Here is a 23,789-nt window from a genome sequence, read left to right as displayed (position 1 = left end):
GGCAAGGAAACTGGGAGAAGCTCTTCAGGTGATTGATGTGTGTTTGTATTTGTGTACATTCCATTAATTTATAAATTAACATTTATATAAGTAAAAGTTATTTATTTTTATATATACACATATACAAATGCATATATATACACTAACATACATACATATATAAACAAATAGAAAAATTCTGCTTCCAGGGAGGTGGACAAGTAGACATACATTTCCCTATTCCTTTCATTAACTAAAAACCCTGGACATTATATGTAAAACAAGTCAGGCTGGGCATGGTGGCTCATGCCTATAATCCTAGTAAGCACTTTGCGAGGCAGAGGCAGCAGGATCTCTTCAGGCCAGGAGTTTGAGACCAGCCTGGGCAATACAGCGAGACTGCATCTCTACAAAAAATTTAAAAAATAGCCAGGCATGGTGGTGCATACCTGTAGTCCCAGGTACTCAGCAGGTAGGAGGATCTCTTGAGCCCAGGAGTTTGAGATTGCAGTGAGCTATGATGACGCCACTGCACTCTAGCCCAGGCAACAGAGTGAGACCCTGTCTCAAAAAACAAACAAACAAACAAAACAAATATAAGATTCCAAAAGGCACAGAAAAGAAAGCAGACTGGTTAGGGACCTCAGGACATGAGGAATGACACAGTACTGAGGGTTTCTTTCCGCCCCAGGTTTTCTTTCTGCCTCGTGGATCCCAGTCTTGGAGCTAAAGAAGCTGACAACTAGAAGCACCATGGGTGAAAACACAAAAAGCATCCCCAAAACCCGATCTCCCTAGCCAAAGGACGAGGAAAGGGCAGCCCAGCAAGACAAAAAATCTTTTGGACAATAAATGCTCTACTCCAGCCAAATACTCAGAGAATACTGTGGCCTCCACTCACATCAGCAAAGGTTAATTAGAGGGCTACACTTCCACCTCATGACTGCAATGAGGCACCCTCAACACTCCTGCATGGGTGGTGCCAGAGGCCAAGTAGGAGCGGGGAATTCCACCTCCACCAACCCTGGTATAGAGCCTTTCCTCCACCTGCTCCCCTCAATGTAGTATCAATCAGGATGTCATAGGGAGCCTAAACTTCCACTCCTACTTGGCAGTAACAAGATACCCTTCTCCTTTCCTGCTGGGGTACTATCAGAGAAAACCTAGTGGAGAGTCAGAACTTTCATCATTGCCCAGTGGTAATAAGGCCAGCCCCACTGCAGTGCCAGTGGAGACCAAGTGGGGAGCTGGGACTGACACCTCCACCCAGCAACAGTGGGGAGCCCTCCTTCTTGAGTGCCCATGGAAGCTGAGTGAGCAAGTTGGACTTCTACTTCTACTTGGCAATAATGAGGTGGGGCTCCCTTTCTCCTACCAAAGTAGGAGTAGTGTCAGAGAAAGCCAACCAAAACAGAAGACTTAAATACGATCCAGAGTATCAGAATATAATACAACAACGTCCAGGTTTCAATATAAAAATCACTCATCATACCAACAACCAGGAAAGAACTCAGACTGAATGAAAAAAGACGATCAACACATGTCAACACTGAGCTGACAAAGATGTTGGGATCATCTGGTAAATATATTAAAGCAGCCATGATTAAAATGTTTCAATGAGCATTTATGAACATGCTCCAAACAAATGAAAGCCTTAGCAAAGAAACAGAAGATATAAAGAAGAAACAAATGGAAATTTTAGAACTGAAAAATTTAGTAACAAAGGAAAAGCTCAGTGGGGGGCTCAACAACAGAATGGAGAGGACTGAGGAAACAATCTGTGAGCTGGAAGATAGAACAATAGAAATTACCCAATATGAACAGCACAGAGAAAATAGACTGAAAAAAATAAACAAACAAACAGAGCCTTGGGGACCTGTGGAACTATAACAAAAGATCAAAAGATCTAAGAGTCTGAGAAGGAGAAGAGAAAGATGGCAGGGCTGAAAGAATATTCATAGAAACAATGACTGAAAACTCCCCAAATTTGGCAACAGACACACATCTATGTGTTCAAGGAATTGAGTGAAATTTATACCAAGACACATCATAATTTAACTCCTGAACACTAATGACAAAAAATCTTGAAAGCAACCAGAGAAAAATGATACCTTGCTTACAGGGAAAAAATAACTAGAATGACAGTAGATTTCTCATTAGAAACCACGAAGGCCAGAAGGAAGTTGCACAATAATTTCCAGGTGCTAAAAAAAAAAAAATTGTCAATGCAGAATCATATATGTAGGATATCAAGACATTCTCAGATGAAGGAAAACTAAGAGAATTTGTCACCAGCAGATTTACTGTAAATAAATGGTTAAAGAAAGTTCTCTAAACAGAAAGGAAACAATAAAAAAACAAATCTTAGAACATCAGTGAGGAAGAAGAACATGATAAGCAAAAATGTATGTAAATGAGCCAGGCACAGTAATGCATTCCTGTAATCCTAGCTACTTGGGAGGCTGAAGTGGGAGGCATCCTTTCAACCCAGGAGTTCACAGTGAGATCTGGCCTCTTAAAAAATAAATAAAAATTTAAACAAATATACGTATAAATGCAACAAGCTCTTTGTATCTTCTTGAGTTTTTGAAATTGTGTTTGACAATTGAAGCAAAAATTACAAACTGTCTGATGTGGTTCTAAATGTATGCAGAAAAAATTTTAAGGACAATTATATTATAAATGGGGGAGAGTAAAGAGATATAAAGGGAAATAAAGTTTCTATACTTTCCTAGAACTGGTAAAGATAAGTTATGTACACATAATGTACTACCTAGAGGAACCACTAAAAAGGGTACATAAAAAGAGATACAATCAAAAACATTATAGATAAATCACATGGAATTCTAAAAAATGTTCCAGTAACCCATAAGAAGGCTGGAAAAAGAAAGCAGAGAAACAAAAAAACAGAACAAACAGAAAACAAAAAACAAAATGGCAGACTTAAGCTCTAACGTATCAATATAGTTGTCCCTTGGTATTCACGGGGACTGGTTCCAGGACCTCTGTGGACACCAAGATCCAAGGATGTTCAAGTACATTATATAAAATGGCGTAGTATTTACATATAACCTATGCACATCCTTCTGTATACTTTAAATAAACTCTAGATTACTTATAATACTAATACAATGTAAATGCTACACAATTAGTTGTTATACTATTATATATTATCTTTTAAATTATATTTTTTTATCATTGTATTGTTATTTTTATTTTTTCCAAATACAGTTGACCCTTGAACAATGTGAGGGTTAGGGGTGCCAACCCCCTTAGCAGTCAAAAATCCGCTGTAACTTTTGACTCTCCCCAAACTTAACTACTAAATAGCCTACTGTCAACTGGAAGCCTTACCAATAACATAAACAGTCAACTAACTCCTATTTTGTATATGCATGTATTCTTACAATACAGTAAGCTAGAGAAAGGAAAATATTATTAAGAAAATCATGCCTTTTTGTCCGACATCTTAACAAGGCTGCTGCAGTTGCGGCGCTTCTCCAAGCTTCGCAATGCCGCCCAAGGACGACAAGAAGAAGAAGGATGCCGGAAAGTCGGCCAAGAAAGACAAAGACCCAGTGAACAAATCTGGGGGCAAGGCCAAAAAGAAGAAGTGGTCCAAAGGCAAAGTTCGGGACAAGCTCAACAATTTAGTCTTGTTTGACAAAGCTACGTATGACAAGCTCTGTAAGGAAGTTCCCAACTATAAGCTTATAACCCCAGCTGTGGTCTCTGAGAGACTGAAGATTCGAGGTTCCCTGGCCAGGGCAGCCCTTCAGGAGCTCCTTAGTAAAGGACTTATCAAGCTGGTTTCAAAGCACAGAGCTCAAGTAATTTACACCAGAAATACCAAGGGTGGAGATGCCCCAGCTGCTGGTGAAGATGCGTGAAGAGGTCAAACAAACTGTATATTTGGAAAAATAAAACTTTATTAAATCAAAAAAAAAAAAAAAAAAAGAAAATCATAAGGGAGAAAATATATTTACTATTCATTAAGTGAAAGTAGATCACCATAAAGGTGTTCATCCTTGTCCTCACCTTGAGTTGGCTGAAGAGGAAGAAGATGAGGGCTTCATCTTGCTGTCTCAGGGGTGGCAGAGGCAGACAAAAATCTGAATATAAGTGGACCTGCACAGCTCAAACCTGTATTGTTCAAGAGTCAACTGTATTTTCAACGCATGGCTGGTTAAATCTATGGATGCGAAACCCATAAATACAGAGGGCCAACAGTAATTATATTAAATGTAAAAGGTCTAAATATTCCAATAGTAAAGAAAGTTACCAGAGACAGAGTATAATGTTTAAAGGGTAAATCTAAGAAGAAATAGCAATCCTAAATGTATATGCATAAAACAGCCATAAAAATGTGTGAAACAAAAATGGATAAAACTAAAAGGCAAAGTAGACAAATCCACAAGTATAGGTGGTGACTTCAACATTCCTCTCTCAACAATGGATAGAATAAGCAGACACAAAATCAGTAACGATATGGGAAAACTCAATACTGCCATCAACCAACAAGATCTATGACATTTATAGAACACTCCACACCACAACAGGAAATACACATTCAAGTGCCCAAAGAATATATAACAAGATAGACCATATCCTGCCATAAAACAAACCTCAACAAATGTAAAAGAGCTGAAATCATAGAGTATATTCCCCAGCCACAATGAAATCAAGCTTAAAATCACAGAGAGATAACAGAAAAATCTCCAAACACCTGAAACCAAACAACACATTTCTAAATAATCCACAAAACAAAGAAGAAACCACAAGGGAAATTTTTAAAAAACATGGAAATCAATGAAAATGAAAATACAACATATCAAAATCTGTGGATACAGTTATAGCCATGCTGAGATGTTAAATTTATAGTACTAAATCATATATTAGAAAAAGGGAATGGTCCCAAATCAAAAATCTAAATTTCCACTACAAGAACCTAGAAAAAGAAGAGCAAGATAAACCCAAAGCAAGCAGAAAGAAGGGAATAATACAGATCAGAGCAGAAATTGATGAAATTGAAAACAGAAAGCAACAGAAAGTCCACGAAACAAAGAATTGGTTCTTTGAAAAGATCAATAAAATTGATAAACTTCTAGCAAGACTGATGATGGGAGGGACATAAATTTCCTATATTAGTAATGAAATGCGATAATACTATCAACTCTGCAGACATCAAAAGGATAATATAGCAATGCTATGGTTTGAATATTTGTCCCCTTTAAAACTCACGTTGAAATTTAATCCCCAATGTATTATGAGGTGGGGCCTTTAAGAGGTCATTGGGTTATGAAGGCTCTGCTCCCATGAATGGATTAATGGGTTATCATGGGAGTACGGTTGGTGGTTTTATAAGAGGAAGAGAGATCTGAGCTAGCACACTTGACCCACTTGCCATGTGATATCCCGTGCTGTCTTGGGACTCTGGTGTCCCCACTAGCAAGAAGGCTCTTATTACACACAGCCCCTAGACCTGGGGTTTCTTGGCTTCCATAACTGTAAGAAATGAATTCCTTTTCTTTATAAATAACCTAGTTTCAGGTTTTCTGTTATAAGCAACAGAAAACAAACTAAGGGAATACCACAAATAACTTTATACATATAAATGTGACATATTAGGCAAAATGGTTAATTCCTCACAAAACACAAACTACCACAACTCACATAATATGAAATAGATTATTTGAACAGCCTTATAACTTTTAAGGAAACTTAATTTGTCATTTAAAAACTGCATAAAAAAGGAAGGAAGGAAGGGAGGGAAGCAGGCAGGCAGAGAGGCAATCTCCAGGCCAAGATGGTTGCATTGGTGAATTCTACCAAGCATTTAAAATAGAACTAACACCAATCCTGCAATATAAAAATTTAAAAAATCTACATATCAATTTCTCTTATGAGTATAGACACAAAAATCTTAAACATATTAAGAGATATAATTCAGCAGTATGTAAAAAAATTATATACCATGACAAAGTGGGTTTACTGGAGGCAAGGCTCGCTCAACATTTGAAAATCAATCTATGTAATTAATATTAGTAAGCTTAATAACCTTCAGAAGAAAAATCACATAATCCTATTATCCTTATCTTTCAGACCTCTAAATGTTGAAGTGTCCTAGGACACAGTCTCTTTTTATACCTATGCCCCCTTATGACTCCTACATTTCTATCTCTAGCCCAGATCTCTCCCTTGAACTCTGGACCCATAAACCCAGTTGCCTATTAGATATCTATACTAGAACAGGCATTTCAAATCAGACATGTCCAAATACAAACACATGCTTTTACTCCCCAAATCTGCTTTCTGCAATTCAGGAAATGGTAACTCCATTCTTATGGTTGACTAGGCCAAAAGCCCTTGGAGCCACTTAAACTCTTGTCTTTCTTTCATACTCCATATCCAATCTGTTAGCAAATCCTGTTACCTCTTTCTCTAAAATATCCCCAGATTCTGTCCCTCTCTCAACACAACCTTGACATAGCCCTGGTCCTAGTCATGCTTTTACCTGGGTTTTAACAGTTGACAAACTGGTCTTCCTGCTTTTACCCTTGCACCTTTACTAGTTTCTACCTAACAGCTTCAATTGTTCCTTCTTTATTCAAAACTTTCCAATGGACCTCATTTCATTCAGAGTAACATCCAAAGTCTTTACTGTTGTCTGTAAGTCCCCTTGTGATGTGGTCCCTTGCTACTTTTCTGAGCTCATTTCCAACCACCCTTCTGACTCATATCACTCTATCCTTACTGTCCCCCTTGTTGTTCCTCCAAAGTGCCAACAATCATCTCAACTTGGTTTTCTCTCTTTCTGGAACGACAGCATATAGCTTGTTCACTCATTTCTTTCGGGGCTCTGATCAAATGTTACCTTATCAGTGAGGACTTCTTTGACCAGCATATATAATAGATGCCTATCTGTCCACACATACACATTCCTCATCCTCCTTACCCATCTTGATTTTTATGCAAGGCATTTATCACTTTTTGACTCATTTTATACTTGCGTGTTTGTCTTTCTATCTTTCCCAGTAGAAGGCAAACTTCCAAGGACGTGGATTTTGCCTGTTTGCCTAGAATAGTACTTCAGACATAGGTGCTCAAAAATTATTTGCTGAATGCATGAAAAACCACTGGTGCAAGAGTGAAGGATTTGGTATCAGACATAAGATCATCTTGATTTGACTCCTGGCTCTGCCATATCCTACGTATGTCCAATTAACCTTGGATAGCTTAGTTACCCAAGTTTTATGTTTTTTCATTTATCAAAGAGTGATAATAATCTTTACCCCATAGGACTGATGTAAGGATTAAATAAAAGAACGTATGTAATGTGCTTAATACAATGACTTGGTATAAGAGTGCTCAGTATATGACAGTGTTACTTAATATGGAAAGATGGTCTAGATTTGAGTTCAAAAGCCCTCAGTTATAATTATGACCAGATATTGGCTATGTGATTCTAGGCTATTCACCTCTTTTAACCTGGGGTCAAAAAGATGGCTTAGATGTAGTCCTTTCCCTCAAATCTTAGTAATGTCATCTTGGGTAGGTCACTTAACCTTTCTAAGCCTGTTTCCTCATTTGTCAAATGAGGATAATACAATGCCTATCTCATAGCTTTATCGTGAGGATTAAATAAGTTACTATGTGAAAACAGTATCTGGCACATAACAACCACTCAGTATGTTAGCTATGATTATGATGATTCTAGTCTGGACAACGGGTAAAAACATCTAAGCAAAGAATTACAAAACAGTGCAGTCAAAGCAAAAGCAGGCATCAACTAGAAGACGCCCATAAGGAAACTTAAGGAAACTAAGGTCTGCCCACAACTAGAAGTTCTATGATGATGAGAAAATTTAAAAATTGTTATGTTTATGATAACCTAACTCCCTACCACCATCCCTGTGGCAGTTAGAAAGACGAAATTTCTCTGATTTGATAACTGGGATTTAAAACTTTAAAAAAATAGGGTCAGGATTTAGAGTCTCTTTAGTGTTTCTTAAACACTTAACAAACACTGAAATAGTGTTTCTTTAAAACGAGATCAATGAACGCACTAGGAGGATAAGATAGTTCCCTCGGTTTCACCCCCCCCCCCCCCAAAGTTAACCTGTTTACTTAAATTTGAGAAACAGTCAACTGGACTCCCAGAGGGCTAGGGCAGCAAGTAATACCCTGAATGAAGAAACCACCTTAGAGCCCAGAGCACAAATGTGTGTTTCATGGCGGCGCTCTTACAGATTAAACTGGACATTAAAGGGTGGTCCTGGAGGCTGAGTAGGAGCTCACCAGGTGAGAAACGGGGCCATCACCTTTGGAGAGAAAGAATAAGAGCTAAGGCGTGAAGGCCTGGAGGCGTGAAAAACCCACGTGGGTGGCTTGGAAAAACCAATAACGAGCTTGGCGGGGGGCAACCAAAAAGCAGAACACGTACGGAGAAAAAGTGCGGCCTGGCGCCTCCCAAGTGAAGAAGGAAGGCCCCTCCCATACCCAGGTCATGGTCTCTCAGCTTCAGTGTCCCCTCAAGATTCCCCTCTACGGGCTCCCAGCTGCACGGCTCCCTCTTGTTCCCGCCACTCTTCCCTTACCTCGTTTTCCAGCCTTTCCCTCACTCTCCCTCCTCCTCCGCTCCGCCGGAAGTGACGCGCTAAGCAGCGCGCCGTGCCGCGCCAGAAAGGTTCTGCGGGAGCGAGAGAAAGGGGTCCGGCGAGCTCCACTGCGCCGGCGCGCAGGCACGAGCGGTCAAAGCGCCTTCTGGGGGCCAGGGAACTGTGCTCCTTCCCTCGGTCCGTCTTTTTCAAAGTCTCCTGAGCGAGGTTCAGAGAGGCCACCACCTCCAAAGGTACATTTTTCTGCAGCTCCGACGCTTCTCTGTGCCCCGGTACTCCGGCCCTTGCCCTTTGACCCCGTTCTCGCGGCGGGGTGAGAGGTCGGGTGGCCATCTTGTGGCGGCGGCGCGGGCGACTGTTACTGCGGAGACCTATCCCCTCCCCCTCCTTGCACCCCTGGCCGTCTGTCAGTCGGTAAAGAGTCCCGCAGTCTGTCAAGTGAAGCCCCGGCCTCGTGCCGTCGCTCTTCCCGCCGCACTGGGCGGCCCAGGCCGCTCCCTGCCGGGCCTCACCACCACCACCATGTCCTCCTTCTCCGAATCCGCGCTGGAGAAGAAGCTCTCAGAGCTAAGCAACTCTCAGCAGAGCGTGCAGACCTTATCCCTGTGGCTCATCCACCACCGCAAACACGCAGGACCAATAGTCTCCGTGTGGCACCGCGAACTCCGCAAAGGTAAACACCTCCTCCCCACCCCCTGGGCCTTCCTCGGGTTGTCTTTTTGCCCACCCTACTCCTCAGGCCCCACTAGCTGCTTAATTGAGCCTTGCTTTCCAGGCTTGGCCTCTGATCGTGCTTTTGAGATTGGCGACAATGTTATCCCCATTTCTCAAAGAAGGAAACCCAGGCCTGGGAAGGTTTAAGGTGCTTGTCTGAGATTCCACGGACTGGGGCTCAGGTGCCCAGATTTTCAGTTTATTGAGCCATTTTCCCCACAGGCTCCCCTTGACACTTGTGATTGTTACTGTCTCGGCTGCATTCAGCTCCTGTGAACGGGACACATAACCTAGCCTGTTATGTGTCAGACCCTGTGCTGGGCATTTGGAGTAAGAGCTAGCGGGCTCTGAAGTCAGACTGCCTAGATGGGAGTCCCCACTCAGCGATTTATTGGCTACATGATGCTGGACGAGTTTCTTCATCTCCCTGTGTCTGTTTTTCCATCTGTAAGACGGAGACAAGGTTAGCTACCCCTAACAAAGCCTTTATTCCATACCAGTCACTATACTAAGACCTTTGTATATATCCTCGCACTCAGTCTTCAGAACAACCCTGTGAAGTGGGTAGTCTCTCCCATCTTAGAGAGCTAAAGGGGCCCACCACCTAGACCTTACCTCTCAGGCTCCTCTCATGCAGCTGCTATTGATTTCAGGCCCTGTTCGGGATCTTACAGACATTCACTAAACTCAGTCTATTATGTTTCAGGTACTGGGTTGGACACTTAATAGCATGGTGCTTCTGCCAACAGCCTGGAATTTAAGCCTGACTTTGACACTTACTGACCCCAGCGACTTAACCTGTCTGTCCTTTAGTTTCCTTATCTATAAAATGGACATGATAACTGATATTTACTGTGCCTTTATTATATGCCAAGTGCAGTGTCAATATCTTTATATACATTGTCATTTTTAAAAAAATTCTCAGAGCCCTGTGAAGTTGGAACTTTGCAGATGAGGAAAAAGTGAGGCTCAAATAACTTGTGGGGAATAAACAGTATAATCCAAATGAATATTGATGATCTCGAGCACAGTGTAGGCACTCTATAAATCATAGTGAGATGGGACTATTGATTACTCAATGTGAGGCATGGTCTTTGCCTTTAGTGGCTTACAGTCTGGTGAGGAACAATGGGCACCTGCACTCCTACCTGATGCCCTGAAAAGTTTCATAACAGATGGCTGGAGAAATGAAGCTCAGAGCTGTTTTGGACCCCCTGTATGTGGTAGGCCGCTTATAGCTTAGGAAGCGAATTTGCATGTGTGCTCTACTCTTTGTGAAGGGGGGGTGTCACCCTATTTTACAGATGAGGAAACTGAAGTGGCTAAGTGGTATTTTCAAGGCCTTTGAACTTGATACTCAGACTACAGGCTGACAGACACCAAAATCCAGGATTCTTTCAGGAGACCAAGTTCTAGCCCCCTAGCAAGGACTCGAAAATATCATGTGCTGTACTGAGATAGGGATCCTCTCAGCCCTCCGGGCAGTTGGAGGATTGAGCCTGGGGCTCCTAGAGCCTCCTTCCTGTACCCTACTGTGCCATTCAAATATAATTTGTAATATCTGCTGAGATGAGACAAACGTGAATCGCCATTCTACAGAATCCTATTGGGTGGGACCTTGGAGACAAAGTCCATCTCATGTGTCACTTCTTTTGTGAAGCTTTCTTGATTCCTCACCTCACCCTATTTGAGTTATTGAAAAATAACAATTTAGAGAGTGCATTTGTTTATGAAGCCTCATAATCCCTAATCTCGTGATAGAGCCTTATGTTGTAAGTAGGCCAGCATTATTATCCCCATTTTATAGATGAGAAGATAAAGGTACAGAGAGATTAAGTGCCTTGTTCAGGGGCATACAGCTGGGGCATGAGCCCAGAGCTGTCTGTTGCCAAAACTTGTGCTTTTTTAAGTACTCAGTGCGCTTGATAAGTGAAAGTGGTCATCTGACTCCAACCAAACCTGTAGTGCTTTCATTTCTTAGAATTCCCTCCCACCCCATCACACCAACTCAGCATTTACTTCATTCATATGAGTTGTATCTTTTTTATTATTAATAGATTGTGTTTTGAGAGAGAAACTGGACCTTCCTGTTTTTCTGTAACATTTATCATGGTGCTTGTTACACAGTTTAAAAATAGTTAAGAATTAAATCATGGTCTCTGAAACCATTTTCATGGTTGAGTAAAGGATCTAAATCGTACTGTCTGATACAACTTTGTGTGATAATAGCCGTTTTCTATCTGTGCTATTCAACAAAGTAGCCACATGCCATATGTGGCTAATGAGCACTTAAAATATGTGACTAAGGAACTAAAATTTTAGATAGATACAATTGAAAATAAAGTTTCCAAGTTTTAGTAGCCACAATTCAAGTGTTCAATAGCCACATGTGGTTAGTGGCTACCATATTGGACAGTGCAGAGCTAGGAGATGCTGCTCTCCCAAGCACCAAGACGCAGCTTCCTAGTATCTAGACTTCCTTCATGAATTGAAAGTACCCACACACTAAAGTGGAAAAGAATTTTGTGTCATAATGTTCAAATTGACTAGCCCCTTAGGTTCTATCTGTGGTCATTTTCCCTATTTAAGATGCTTGTAGTTTCTCTGAGTTGCCTTCAAAATATTTAAAAGATTTACAAAAATTACTTTTTCTTGCTTAAATACTGTACTCCTGATTTGTTATCTTTCCATTTTCTAGGAATAATTCTTAATTTTTCCCTTTGTGTTCTGTTCTAAGTAGAACTTCTCCCCTTTATGGAATGGTTTGGGGTAGAATGCTCTTGGTTGAATATTTTGTAATGATGTTTTGTATCTTGGCCTGAATGTAGGTAAATAGGCCTTTTTTTCAAAATTACTTTAAGACTTACTCTAGACATCAAAACCTGCCAAACAAGTGAAAATTTTTGGTTAGCCATTTATTTAAACTTTGCTTAACAACTAGTTTGGCCATTTGGAAATGGGCACAGGTAGGGAGTGAAAGGATCTATTTTGTCATATTGGAAAGACATCTGAACAAGTGAGTTGTCATCCAAGGTTGGAATGGAGGGGTGAGTATGTGCGGTATGTAATATGACTCTGTATTCTCAAGAGCACTAGGGTTTTGTTATAGCACCTGTATACACATGGTACTTATGTCGACTTTTGAGGATGCTGAACGTGAAGGGATACAATTTTATCCTAAATAAATGCCTATTGTTAAGTTTGAGGATGACGGCAATTAATTGACGTTGTAGCGATAACCTTGGCTCTGAGGCCTCTTAGATATCTTACTTGTAATTCTGAAAAATGCATCAAATCTTGCATGTCCAAATTGACATATTACACTGTGGATTCTAGGTTTTTTAACATAAAGTATATGAAATTTGTAAAGCTCCACTTAATCAAATTTGCTTTGTTGAAGTTCTCTTTTACTTTTCAATCTGCTAACTTTCATGGCATTATAGATGTGGTAGTTTTACTTACTGTAACTTCCCAGAGCAAGGTTTTTTTCTTTTAAGCCTTTTGCCATAATCATACCTTTGTTGCAACAGTAGCATATTGTAGCTATTAACACTTTTGTTCTGCTTTTGAGTAATAATTAGAACAGTTAAAGATAGATAAAGATAGTTCCCAATATTCTCATCAGTTGGCCACCTAAACTAGGTTATTGCCAGAAAATTAAGACAATTCAAGATATTTATATTTAATTTTATGAGCATTTTAAGACACCAGCTTAAACTGTAATGTGCTTTAAACATCTTGTGTTTAACTTGGGTTGTTCTCCTGTAGCTACATTTTAAAATGTCAGATCTTATGCCTGCTGTGTCAGACCCTGTATGCGCTTTGTGCATTTCAAAAGAAACAAAAAAGTGGTTTCTGAGAGAAATAGAGCAAAGACTAGTTACTCAGGTATGTAAAGGTTGACATCTAATTTGCTTGAATTTTTCAGGTGCTTTAAGCACTGGAGAAAACTTAGTGTTTTGAAATATCTAATTATGTTTTTATTTATGTCTTTTAAAAGAAAACTGGGACCAAAAATGGTAGTGATGTAACTTTATGGTTGAGAAGTTATGTGCATAGAAGCCAGGAAATTCGGTAATGTTCCCCCAAACAACTGTAACTCAGACATATTGCATGAGGTTTTTATGGTTTAATATATAATACCATATAGAGTAATAGCAACTACTACATTTTGTATAAATAAGGGAGAAAAAATATGGTTTTTGTGGGAGCCATAATTTTGCATATCCAGATTTCAGATGTGTAAATTTTCAATAATAATGTAGTATTAATGTATATTTATATTTGAGGTAAATATCCATTGGTGCATCTAGAGATTCCTCTGTATTGTAGAATTGATACCATTGACTGATTGTGGTTATTGAGGTGTCAAAGATAAATTCTCAGTTTAGGAGCATAAATTACAAGAATATTTTAAAATTCAGACCTAACTCAGTCTTTCATTCTGGAATATTTGATAATTGAGAGTGAGTTAGAAATGCTCATCTTTGCAATAAATACAGGAAAGCCTTGGTTTTAACATTAATATTGAATGCTTATCCTTTGGAAATTTTCTTTAGATTATGTTCATTTTTACTGTTAATTATCCTGGTTAAAATAACACAGAAATGAAGATGGCCCATTCTTTTTTTCTTTTTTTAAATTATATTCCCAAACCTATTTCTTAGTTGTCTTTATAAATATATCTACTGGACCTTAAGTAGATAATACTTGTCTTAGTGTTCTTTAGGAGTATCCTAGGGCAAAAGAATTGTGAATTGAGAATTTCTTTGGTGTAAGTTAAATTATCCTCTTTTTTGTTTTTCAGCCAAATCAAATAGAAAGCTTACTTTTCTGTATTTAGCAAATGATGTCATCCAAAACAGTAAAAGGAAAGGACCTGAATTCACTAGAGAATTTGAATCTGTCCTTGTGGATGCTTTTTCTCATGTTGCCAGGTATGTTGTCTTTTTGTTTTGTTTTGTTGTGTTTTTAAATGCATTACATTTGCCACCTTTTTGTTCTTTCCTTTTCTATGATAGCCTTTGTAAATCAACAACTTCCTAGTTTATAGTGAGTTGTGGAGGCCAAATTGTGGTTTTATGTTTTTTGGGCCCTTAAGAACTATTTTGAGATATGTAAACATTTTGATACATTAAAGAGATTCAGCCTTTATTTCTGAAGGATAGCATAAAAGTAAAATAAATAAAGAGATTCAGCCTTGCACTTGAAGTACATCTTTTCCCCCAGGTACATTCATTTATAGAATTTATTTCTTGAGTGGTATTTTCCTTGGTTTGACTGAGTTGTCTCATTAGCTTATAATCAAAAAACAAAGCTAACTAGTAAGGGAACCTTTTAGTAACATAACCTCAATAGCAAGATATTAGTGGCTTTTGCCTTCTTTTTTACTTCCTTCTGGATTTCTAGGTGTCAGTTTACTAAAGATATTAGTCATTACTATAACTGCAAAAATGGTAATTATTAGTATGGAAAGTAGGTGTTTGCTCTGGCTGTATTAATTAAGTCTGCTGCGATTGTTTTTTGTGACAGAGAGGAGTAGAGCTTAGAGCACATATATCATTAATATAGAAAGCATACATTGGATTAAAATTTTTATAAATAATTTTTGTTCATTTAAAAACAAAAGCTTTCTGTAGGCACAAATTAGATGTCCAGGAAAAGCAGAGGAAAAACTATCTTTCAATAGAATATTATAAGCAAACATAAAAATAAGTAGATCTTTGCAAAAGGAAACTGGGAAGAGTGAAAAGGAGACTAGTGAGTTGAACAAATTGTTCTAGGGTCTAACTTATAAGTGAAAGGCCTTAAATGAGAAATTAGGTCTGACATTCCTTGCAGAGTTTGAAAAGTTGGAAGGAGTAAAATTAGAAATTCAAGAGAAAGAAATGACATATGGCTTTCTAGAGATGAAAAAATATATTTATTTGTCACCTTCATAGCTGGGTCTTCTTTTGATGAACATAGACACTGAAGTAGCAGGATGCGTTAACTTGAAAAAAATACTAAGGTCTCAGAGAATAAGTTTAGAACAGACTACTAGAGTAGTAGAAATTAGAGAATTTCTCTAATTTCCTTGTTTGGAGGAGATTTGTTTCACAGTTTCTTAGATATTGGCTGTAGCTCTGCCTCAGATACTGAGTGACCTTGGATGTATTATGTAACTTTTTGAGCACAAGTTTCCTAATTGGCTAAAATGGGAGGAAACCACCTATCTCTTCAGAGTTGATAAGAGGCTAAAATAAGATACTATGTTTAAAAGTACATACTACGATGAATTCTTGTCTCATTCATTCATTGGAATATGCTAGATTAGAAAGAAGCTCCATGAGAGGAAGGACTATTTCTTTTGTGTTCTTTACTATAGTCCAGGTGCACGGCGGAGTGTCTGCCACAGAGCTGCTGGCTTACGTAGCTTTAGGGAATACTACTTATATAGCCTCAGAGTAAGTGGTGTTGCAGGGTTGGGCAACACTGTGGTCTGCTCTGGCACAGAGTAGGGATTCAGTAAATATTTGTTGAATGAATTAATTAACATTAACTCATTGGGGAAAAGATTTGGTCTCGGGAATTGGCTGAAATAATTTCTTGTAGGGATAGTAAACAAAACACTTTTATTTAAAAATTGAGTAATAATCTTTAGCTGCCTCCAAACCAGAAAAGGGTAAATAGAAAGGGGTAGGAGAAGGGAGGAGGGCAATACCAGAATTAAAAATTCCTTTTCTACTTGGGAACATCTTAAAACCTATCTACAAGCCACTGAAAGCGACTAGGCAGATTCAGTGGTACAGTGTGGGGAAAATAAATCTCTTCCTTCTCAATAAAAAAAAAAATAGCCCTAATTCCTTTCTGTTTTCATTCTTGTAGTTCTTTTAAGGTCTTGCTTGGGTGTCATATTCAGGATACCCATGTTTCAAAGCTTCTTTCTCCTATCACATTATTAGAACAAACGGTCTAACAACTCGACTTCAATCCTGATGTACCTTATCAACATTAAGGGTATCCTAATTAATATATGCTTTCTGTATGCTTTTTCTGTGGCCAGCTGATAAACATATTTGACTCATTAATATTGGCTAAATTGATTAGGTTATCTTTATGATAATCCTCTCCCTCCCACTTAAGACCAACCAAACAAAAAAACTCTCAAGTCAGAGAAAGCTGCAAGTTCATCGAGTAGATTTGATTTGAATAGCAGTTTAATTAACAAGATTGTGAACTTGTTTTCCACACAAGTGCCTTCTTTTCTTCTCAGTTTAGAGACTGTTGTGCATGTCATTTTTCATTCAACATATATATGAGTGCCTTCTATGTGCCAAGTACTGATCTAGACACTAGGGGAACAGCAGTGACCAAGGCAAGCAAGGACAATTAAATGAACTTTCAGGGAGTGACAATATGGACATAATAAAATGGAATGAAGTTCTAGAGTGGGATTTCTTCTAGGCAGTGTGGTTAAGGAAGCCCTCTCTAGGGAAATGACATTTGAGATACTTATGCAAAGTTGGAACAGCATTTAAGAAGAACTTAAGGTAGAAATAATCTTGGCATGCTAAAAGAAACAGAATGAAGGGCAGCATGGTTAGAACATAGAGAACAAAGGGAAAAATGGCATCTAGATGAGATCAGAGAAGTAGACAGGCACCAGTCACATACACCCTGCAAGCCTTGGGAGAGAGCTAGGATTTTATTCTGATTGGATGTTAATAAAGAGTTTTAAGCAGGGAGATGATATGCATTTTTTTTTAAAGATCCCTCTTTAAAAATGGCTTGGTGTGGGGAGTATAAAGGCCAAGGGAGGGCTGGGGCATGAATTTGGAGGGTGTCACTGTAAAGCAGGCTAGAGGTGACATCAGCTAGGACTCAGAAGCAGTGAGAAGATAATAATAGCTTCTATTTATTGAATGCTTACTTTGGGGTGGATTCCCCCCCCCCACACACACACACATAAAACTGATAGGGTTTATCAGCGTTGAGTGGGAATTGATATTAACAGTGAGGGAAAAGAGATCAAAGATGATTTCTGGATTTTTGATGCTAAGTGGTTGGCTGATGGTGCTATTTACTGAACTGAAGATTGGGGAAAAGATGTGGTGGAGGAAATCGAGTTTTATTTTGGCCAGGTTAAGTTTGAGATGGCTAGGAGATATTCCAAGGGGTGATGCCAGATGGGTAGATGGGTAAAACAGACTGAAGCTCTGCAGAGAATTTCAGGAGACACACATTTGGGAGTTAACACCATATACACAATATTTGTCTATTGTTGTGTGTGGGTCCCCAAGCACACTCCCAGGTTTGGTGACTCCCTAGGAGGATTCACAGGCCTCATCATGGAGTCATACTCACAGTGGTGATTTAGTGCATCCAAAGAATACCAAACAAAATCAGCAGATGGTAAGGGTACGTGTGGTGAAGACTGGAGGACTCTGGGCATAAACTTCCAGAGTCCTCTCCCAGTGGAATCACATAGACATACTTAATTCTTCCAGCATTGAATTGTGACAACATGTGTGAATCTACCAGGAAAGCTCATTAGAAACTCATTGCTGCTGCCCCTGGGAAACTGTGGCCTTGGGGCCACGTGTGGCTTTCTGGATCCTTGAGTGTGGCCTTTTGACTGATTCCAAATTTTTACAGAACAAATCCTTTTAGTAAAGGGATTTGTTCTGTGAAGCTTGGATTTGGTTGAGGGGCCACACTCAGGGATCTGGAGGGCCACATGTGGCCCTGAGGCCGCAGGTTCCCCACCTCTTGGTCACATAAGCACCCTCTGCCAAAATTCCAAATTCCAGGCTCCCAGAAAGAAAGCAGGTATTCATTAAGAACTGTTTACACCAACAGTTTAGGGACAGTAAACCACGCTTACTCATTAGGAAATGGAGGGGACACTCTGAAATCCCAAGTCCCCGGATACCAGCTAAGGTCCCACCTTGTCAGTAGGCCTTTCTAAGGGTAGCAGTCTCTAGCTTTCTGTTAACTGTTTTCTGAACAATTGCAAAGGAATGTTTCTGCTGCAGCTTTACATGAGTTGCTCTTGAAAGTGATAAGAATTCCTGCTCTTAGTAGGCCTATCATAGACCTGCTGTGCATGGGGTGAGACAGGAAGACACAAATTACTGTGGTTGTACCAAGCAAGTGCCGTAGGACTACAGAGGAAGAAAAGGTCCCCAAGGCTGGCTTGACAAGGCCTCAGGTATCCATAGCCAATACTTCAAGCAGCAGTTCTATTTGTGTGTGTATGTAATATACATTTTTCACTTTTAAGGTCAGTTTTGCCATCTGTATTGAAAAGTGGACAGTGATTGAATTTTATGATTAGAATTAAAATACATACTGTGTTAAACATAATGTTAAATTGTATATGTAATTATTTATCGTCTTCCACTTTATTCATAGATTGGTGGCAAAGAGTTTTTAGTCTTTTTTATGTAAAGATTTCTCAGTTCAGAATGGAGTTAGTACAACCTGAAAAGGTAGCTCCTTCTGTTATAAAACTGCTTTGTTTCTTTAGTTATATCTGATTCCAGCTGCTGAAGTGACTTCCAGTTCACTGGAGCTACTTACTTCAAACTCTTATTAGTAGAAAGATTTCTTGAATATTTCATTTATAACTTGGAAGCTTATCTAGCATAACTTTACTATAGAGCTCAAGGAAATAACCTATCCTGGTTAATTGTATTCACTAATTAAACTAGAGCCCCCTTTTGACTTTAGCCTTTAGTGGTGAAAGCCTTTTGAAAATGTTTTGTGGTTATAAGAGGTTTGAGCATTAGTTTCCACTGTATAATAATGTGGCTGAAATTATATTCAAAACCAGAGTTAGTCTTGAGTCCCAGATATCCCAAGAATGTCAGATAGTAGGTAGGGCCCCCCATCCCCGACTTTAGTTAAATCCTTGATAAGAATTTATTCTCATGATTGGTTTATCTTTCTTTTAAGTGAACAGAGAATCTGCAGAGAGTAGATTTTATGTTAAAAGTACAAGTTAATTATGTTCTGATTAGTTGCAGTTTGGTTATATTAGTTATAATGGCTTTATTTTTCTAAGCCATACATTTGATCACATCAGGGACTTTTCATTGCCTGTGGGCCCCGTGCTTAATATGGCATTTGGGGCCATCTATAATCTAATTTCACTCTGTCCTGCCAGATTCTGCTATTTACATACATTCTGTACTTCAGCTACCTGAATTGCTTATAACTTCTCCTTTCTCTTTCCCTTGTTCCATTTTGGTGGTTCTGTTCAAAGGAGAGGTGACAGCATGAGCAAAGGCACATGCACAAGAGGGAGCAAGTTTGGAGTAGAAAACACATGTGTTGAGTGTTGTTGCAATATCAAGTTCCAGGTAGGGTATGGAAAGGAGATGAGGCTAAAGAGGTCTGGGGAGCCACTGGGTCAAGCCCTAGAGGTCAGGACCCAGGCCTTAATATTCTTTGTATTCCAAAAACCTTCATTGGTTGAGCTGGTGAGTGATGAATTCATTTCTGATATGAATGACCTTGGTGCAGTAAGATGACTGTTGAAAGTTAAGTAACTGTAGGGCCTACTGAAACCTATATAAATTTTTTCAAAAAAAGATTTTTTGGTTGTTTTTTTTTTTTTTTGAGACAGGGTCTCACTTTGTTGTCTGGATTAGGGTACATCATGGCTCACTGTACCCTCAAACTCCTGGGCTCAAGCAGTCCTCCTGCCACAACCTCCTAAGTAGCTGGGTCTACAGGCATGCAACCCCATCTGGCTAATTTTTCTACTTTTTGTAGAGATGGATTATTGCTCTTGCTCAGGCTGGTCTTGAACTCCTGACCTCAAGCGATCCTCCCGTCTCAGGCTACTGAAGTGCTAGGATTACAGCTGTGAGCCACTATACCTGGCAAAAAAGATGATTTGACAAATATTTATTATGCTTGTGTTAGGAGGTATGGCAGTGGGTGGAAAAGATAAATCCCTGCCCTTGTGGAAATTACATTCAAATGGAAACAGTGTAAACAAAAGGTAAACTATATCAGAAGAAAAATTGTATGGAGACCAATTAAGTAGAGGCAGGGGATATAATTTTCATGGTGGAGATCAGGGAGAAGGATGCACTGAAAAGGTGATGTGTGACTACACCTACACCTGAATGGGGAGAGGGAATGAGAATGGGGCCATCTGGGGAAATAGGGCTTCAGGCAAAGCAAACTTTTAAGTGCTAAGGTTCTGAGGCAGGACCAGGTAGCTATTGTGGCAGCAGGGAAGGATTGAGAAAGAAAGTAGGTAGAAGATGAGGCCAGAGAAATAATGGGCTGGATTGAGAAAGGTGTTGAAGGCTATTTATAAGGACCTCTACTTTTATTCTGAGGGAGAGTAGGAAGAAACCTTGGCAGTTTTGAACAAAGGAGTAACATGATCTGTCTTAACACAACAGCTAGAATTCTATTTTGAAAACTCAAGAATAGATTATAGGAGGACAAAGGTGGAAGCAGGAGACCAGTAATGTGGCTATGGTAGTAATCCAGGCAAGAGATGATGGTGGCTTGGACCAGGTTGATAGCAGAGGAAGAGGGGAGACGTAACTCACTTCTGGATGTTTTGAAAGTATAGTAAAAGCGTTTTATCACAAATATAAAATAATTAGGTCGTATTTTTAAGCTTTATAAACTTAGCAGTAGAAATGTTTTCCCCTTTTTTCCTAACCCTCACCTCTGACTTGAAAAATAAAAAGTTTAACAAAAAAAGAATTAATTCGTATGTACCCTGATTTAGTCCTTTGGCCCCAATTCAGTGAAATTTGCCACTGATAATTCATAAGTAATACAGTCTGACCAGGCTAGGCTAAAAGTGCACCTTACCTTAAGTGTTTACAAAATTGCTATTAAGGTGGGGGTATATAGAATTCCCATTTCAGTTGAATTCGGTATGGTTTCTTCTTGAAGTTCCTATTAAAGATATTTGACTTAAGTAGAGATACAAAGATGTCATGGTATCCTTTCTTGTTTACAGTCATTCAGTGTAACATCATTGCCATTCAAACAGCCTCACAAGACAGAACAGTTCACAGTAACACAGTGCGTGGGGAGTGAATTCATTTTCCTTTTAGAAAGTCTTCCCCACTCTTCTACTTGCTGTCTGATATTTTATGGTAGGCAACTGGTTCACACTGAGTGCTAGTTATAGCTCACATTCTGTTTCAAGAGTTAGTATGTTGGAAAAAAAATTATCTAACTTGTTTGAGGTATAAATTGCAAAGGACTGCATTATCAGTGTGTTTTAAGATTATCAGTTCAACATGTATGAACATGGAATACATACTTAGCCCAGAATTAAAATAATTCTAAAATAGCTAAAGTTGAGATCAGTCTTGGTATATATGTGTGTATGATAGAATTTATACATGTAGAGGTGTTGGTGTGTTAGCATTGATGTGTCATAGTGATTTATTTCCCATTTTAAACATTTATGGGTTTTTAAATCATTTTTTCTATCCTTGTGAGTTTTGGCCCTCTTTAATTTCCAGCAGAATGTCTAACAGTACATTTCAATTAATGTTTTCTTAAAAAGCCAGCTGTCAAAATTGATATGATCAATTTTTGATAATTCTCTATAAAAATCAGCCATTGGCTTTTTGCCCTGTTTGTACCATCTTTCAAAGGGGAAAAAAGGTAGATTACTTCTAGGACGTGCTCCCTCCCTCTTCCCTAACCTCACAGGAAGAATGTAATTTCTGGTCAAGTTTTGGGTATCCAAGTATCACAATATGTACCTTATTCTTTCTGTTTTTAAATATGTAAATCATTTAGTCAGTTGATTTTTTTGAAAAAATAGATCTGTCCTAATTAAAAACAAAAAATCTTAAGCTTATATATATCTTTTCATCTTTTCTGGGCAGAGAGGCAGATGAAGGCTGTAAAAAACCTTTAGAAAGATTGCTGAACATCTGGCAAGAAAGAAGTGTGTATGGCGGCGAGTTCATACAGCAGCTGAAGCTGTCTATGGAGGACTCCAAGAGCCCTCCCCCCAAAGGTAGAACATCACCACATGTTTACAGCTCTTGGTCTTTGCCTACTTTCGAATCACATATGAAAAGCTGCAGTGGGGGTTGCTGTGAACCACCAACGATTTTATGATTCTTCAGAGAGAGATGATCATGAATGATGGTGAGAATTTATGTAGTGCTCGCGGCGTGTAAGCCTGATTCTAGTACTCATGCTGTTCATCCTCTAACACCCTGACTTCTGCTCTCTCTTCTCCTTGGCTCTCTTCTGTCTTTCAGAGACTCTCCTTGCATGAGGAAAGGAGCAACAAAGTTGTTTAGAGTTGTGAACTAGGAAGTACCTTGGACTAAGACTTTGTCTTATCTCTGTCATTAACTACTGTAGATCTTGGATAAGTCCCTTAGCCTTTTAACAACGTGGTTGCATTAAATACAGATGTGGTTTGGAACATAATGGTTGTTGGTGTGCTAAAATGTTGATCTTTACTGAACCCAGGATATCCTCAGGAATTGTGTGTGTGTGAATTTTCTCAAGTCCTTTATAAGAGATTATGTTATTTTTTTCTTTAAAGAGTAAGGTGGAGTGTTATTTGGCTTCTGGTTAGTTGTGGTTTAATTCTAGTTGGCATGACATGTTTCTGAGCTCTAGAGAGCCGATGTGCCTGCATATATATTCATTGCCTGGAGGATCAAGTCCCTGTACTAATAGTATTGAAGACCCTTTCTAATCTGGACTAGCCTACTTTTCCAGATTCTTCTGCCATTTCCTCACACCATATTCTTTGGCCATACGGAATTACCAACAGTTTCCCACTGTATGCTCTGTTGGCACCCCTTCCTTTGGATCTGCTGCCCGAGATGTCCTTCTGCCCCTTTAACTATATCGTAGACTCAGTGCTGCTCTCATTCTGACATCTTCCCTTGCTTGTCTCAGCACAGATCGACATTCCCTCCTTGATCTCTGCTACTTTGCACGTGCATCTGCTATAGAACCTAACCATGAACAGCGTATGTGACATTATCATTCATTCAGCCACCCTTCATTGTGGACCCTTCATGATCTCTTCCAGGTCTAAAATTATGTGCATTTTACATTGGGGCAATTTTTCTGTAAAACTAAGGCTGAAAGGCTTTCTATGAATGACATAAGTGCTTTCACACTGCAGGTCAGTATTGTTTTCCTTGGAGTTGATAGAAAATAACTTTAGGGTCAGTCTGGTGGTAGCTTCTGAAAAGCGAGATGTTTCCTACTTTGGATTCTGGTAGTGTTTGTGTTGTGCCCTTTGTAGATATTCTGTACCATTTGGGGGAATTATTCTGCATTCTTTTCTCTCTACTCTGCCTTCGAGTTCATCGATAAACGGTGCTGATTTTTTGAAACACCTTTGGTCAAGTAGGAGAGCTCTGAAAGAGTATGTTTGAAACTAATGTTGAATTTCAATTTAACATTTGCTGGACACATGCTTTGAGTAAACAGGCTAGATGCTATAGGAAAGTGAGATAAGAG

At 39.2% G+C, this 23,789-nt stretch overlaps 3 protein-coding genes across 6 annotated transcripts in view; 2 read left to right on the top strand and 1 right to left on the bottom strand.

Annotated features, from left to right (window-relative positions):
- The window catches only part of TTI1 (TELO2 interacting protein 1), a 47,391-nt gene extending 38,756 nt beyond the window's left edge, over nt 1–8,635 (bottom strand). For all 4 annotated transcript variants that reach the window (XM_045528602.1, XM_045528603.1, XM_045528604.1 and 1 more), the window contains exon 1: nt 8,577–8,635. The gene's annotated coding sequence lies outside the window, so the exon portion shown is untranslated. The remainder of the gene's footprint in view (nt 1–8,576) is intronic.
- LOC123622352 (40S ribosomal protein S25) lies at nt 3,436–3,936 on the top strand. The gene has a single exon (XM_045528607.1). It carries the CDS (start codon nt 3,492–3,494, stop codon nt 3,867–3,869), a length of 378 nt encoding a protein of 125 aa, XP_045384563.1. The 5' UTR covers nt 3,436–3,491; the 3' UTR covers nt 3,870–3,936.
- Nucleotides 8,636–8,640: 5 nt separating the features above from the next.
- RPRD1B (regulation of nuclear pre-mRNA domain containing 1B) overlaps nt 8,641–23,789 on the top strand; it is a 52,735-nt gene continuing 37,586 nt past the window's right edge. The window contains exons 1-3 of the mRNA XM_045528606.1: nt 8,641–9,270; nt 14,119–14,248; nt 22,178–22,311. Of these exons, the coding sequence (XP_045384562.1) occupies nt 9,120–9,270; nt 14,119–14,248; nt 22,178–22,311 (415 nt within the window). The 5' untranslated portion in view covers nt 8,641–9,119. The remainder of the gene's footprint in view (nt 9,271–14,118; nt 14,249–22,177; nt 22,312–23,789) is intronic.

This window comes from Lemur catta, chromosome 17 (genome assembly GCF_020740605.2).
Source record: "Lemur catta isolate mLemCat1 chromosome 17, mLemCat1.pri, whole genome shotgun sequence".
In the NCBI taxonomy this organism is placed as follows: Eukaryota; Metazoa; Chordata; class Mammalia; order Primates; family Lemuridae; genus Lemur; species Lemur catta.
This window is presented reverse-complemented; position numbering and strand designations above follow the sequence as displayed.

Coding starts and splice junctions, on each gene's coding strand:
- LOC123622352 (XM_045528607.1), top strand. CDS start 3,492: ATGCCGCCCAAGGACGACAAGAAGAAGAAGGATGCCGGAAAGTCGGCC.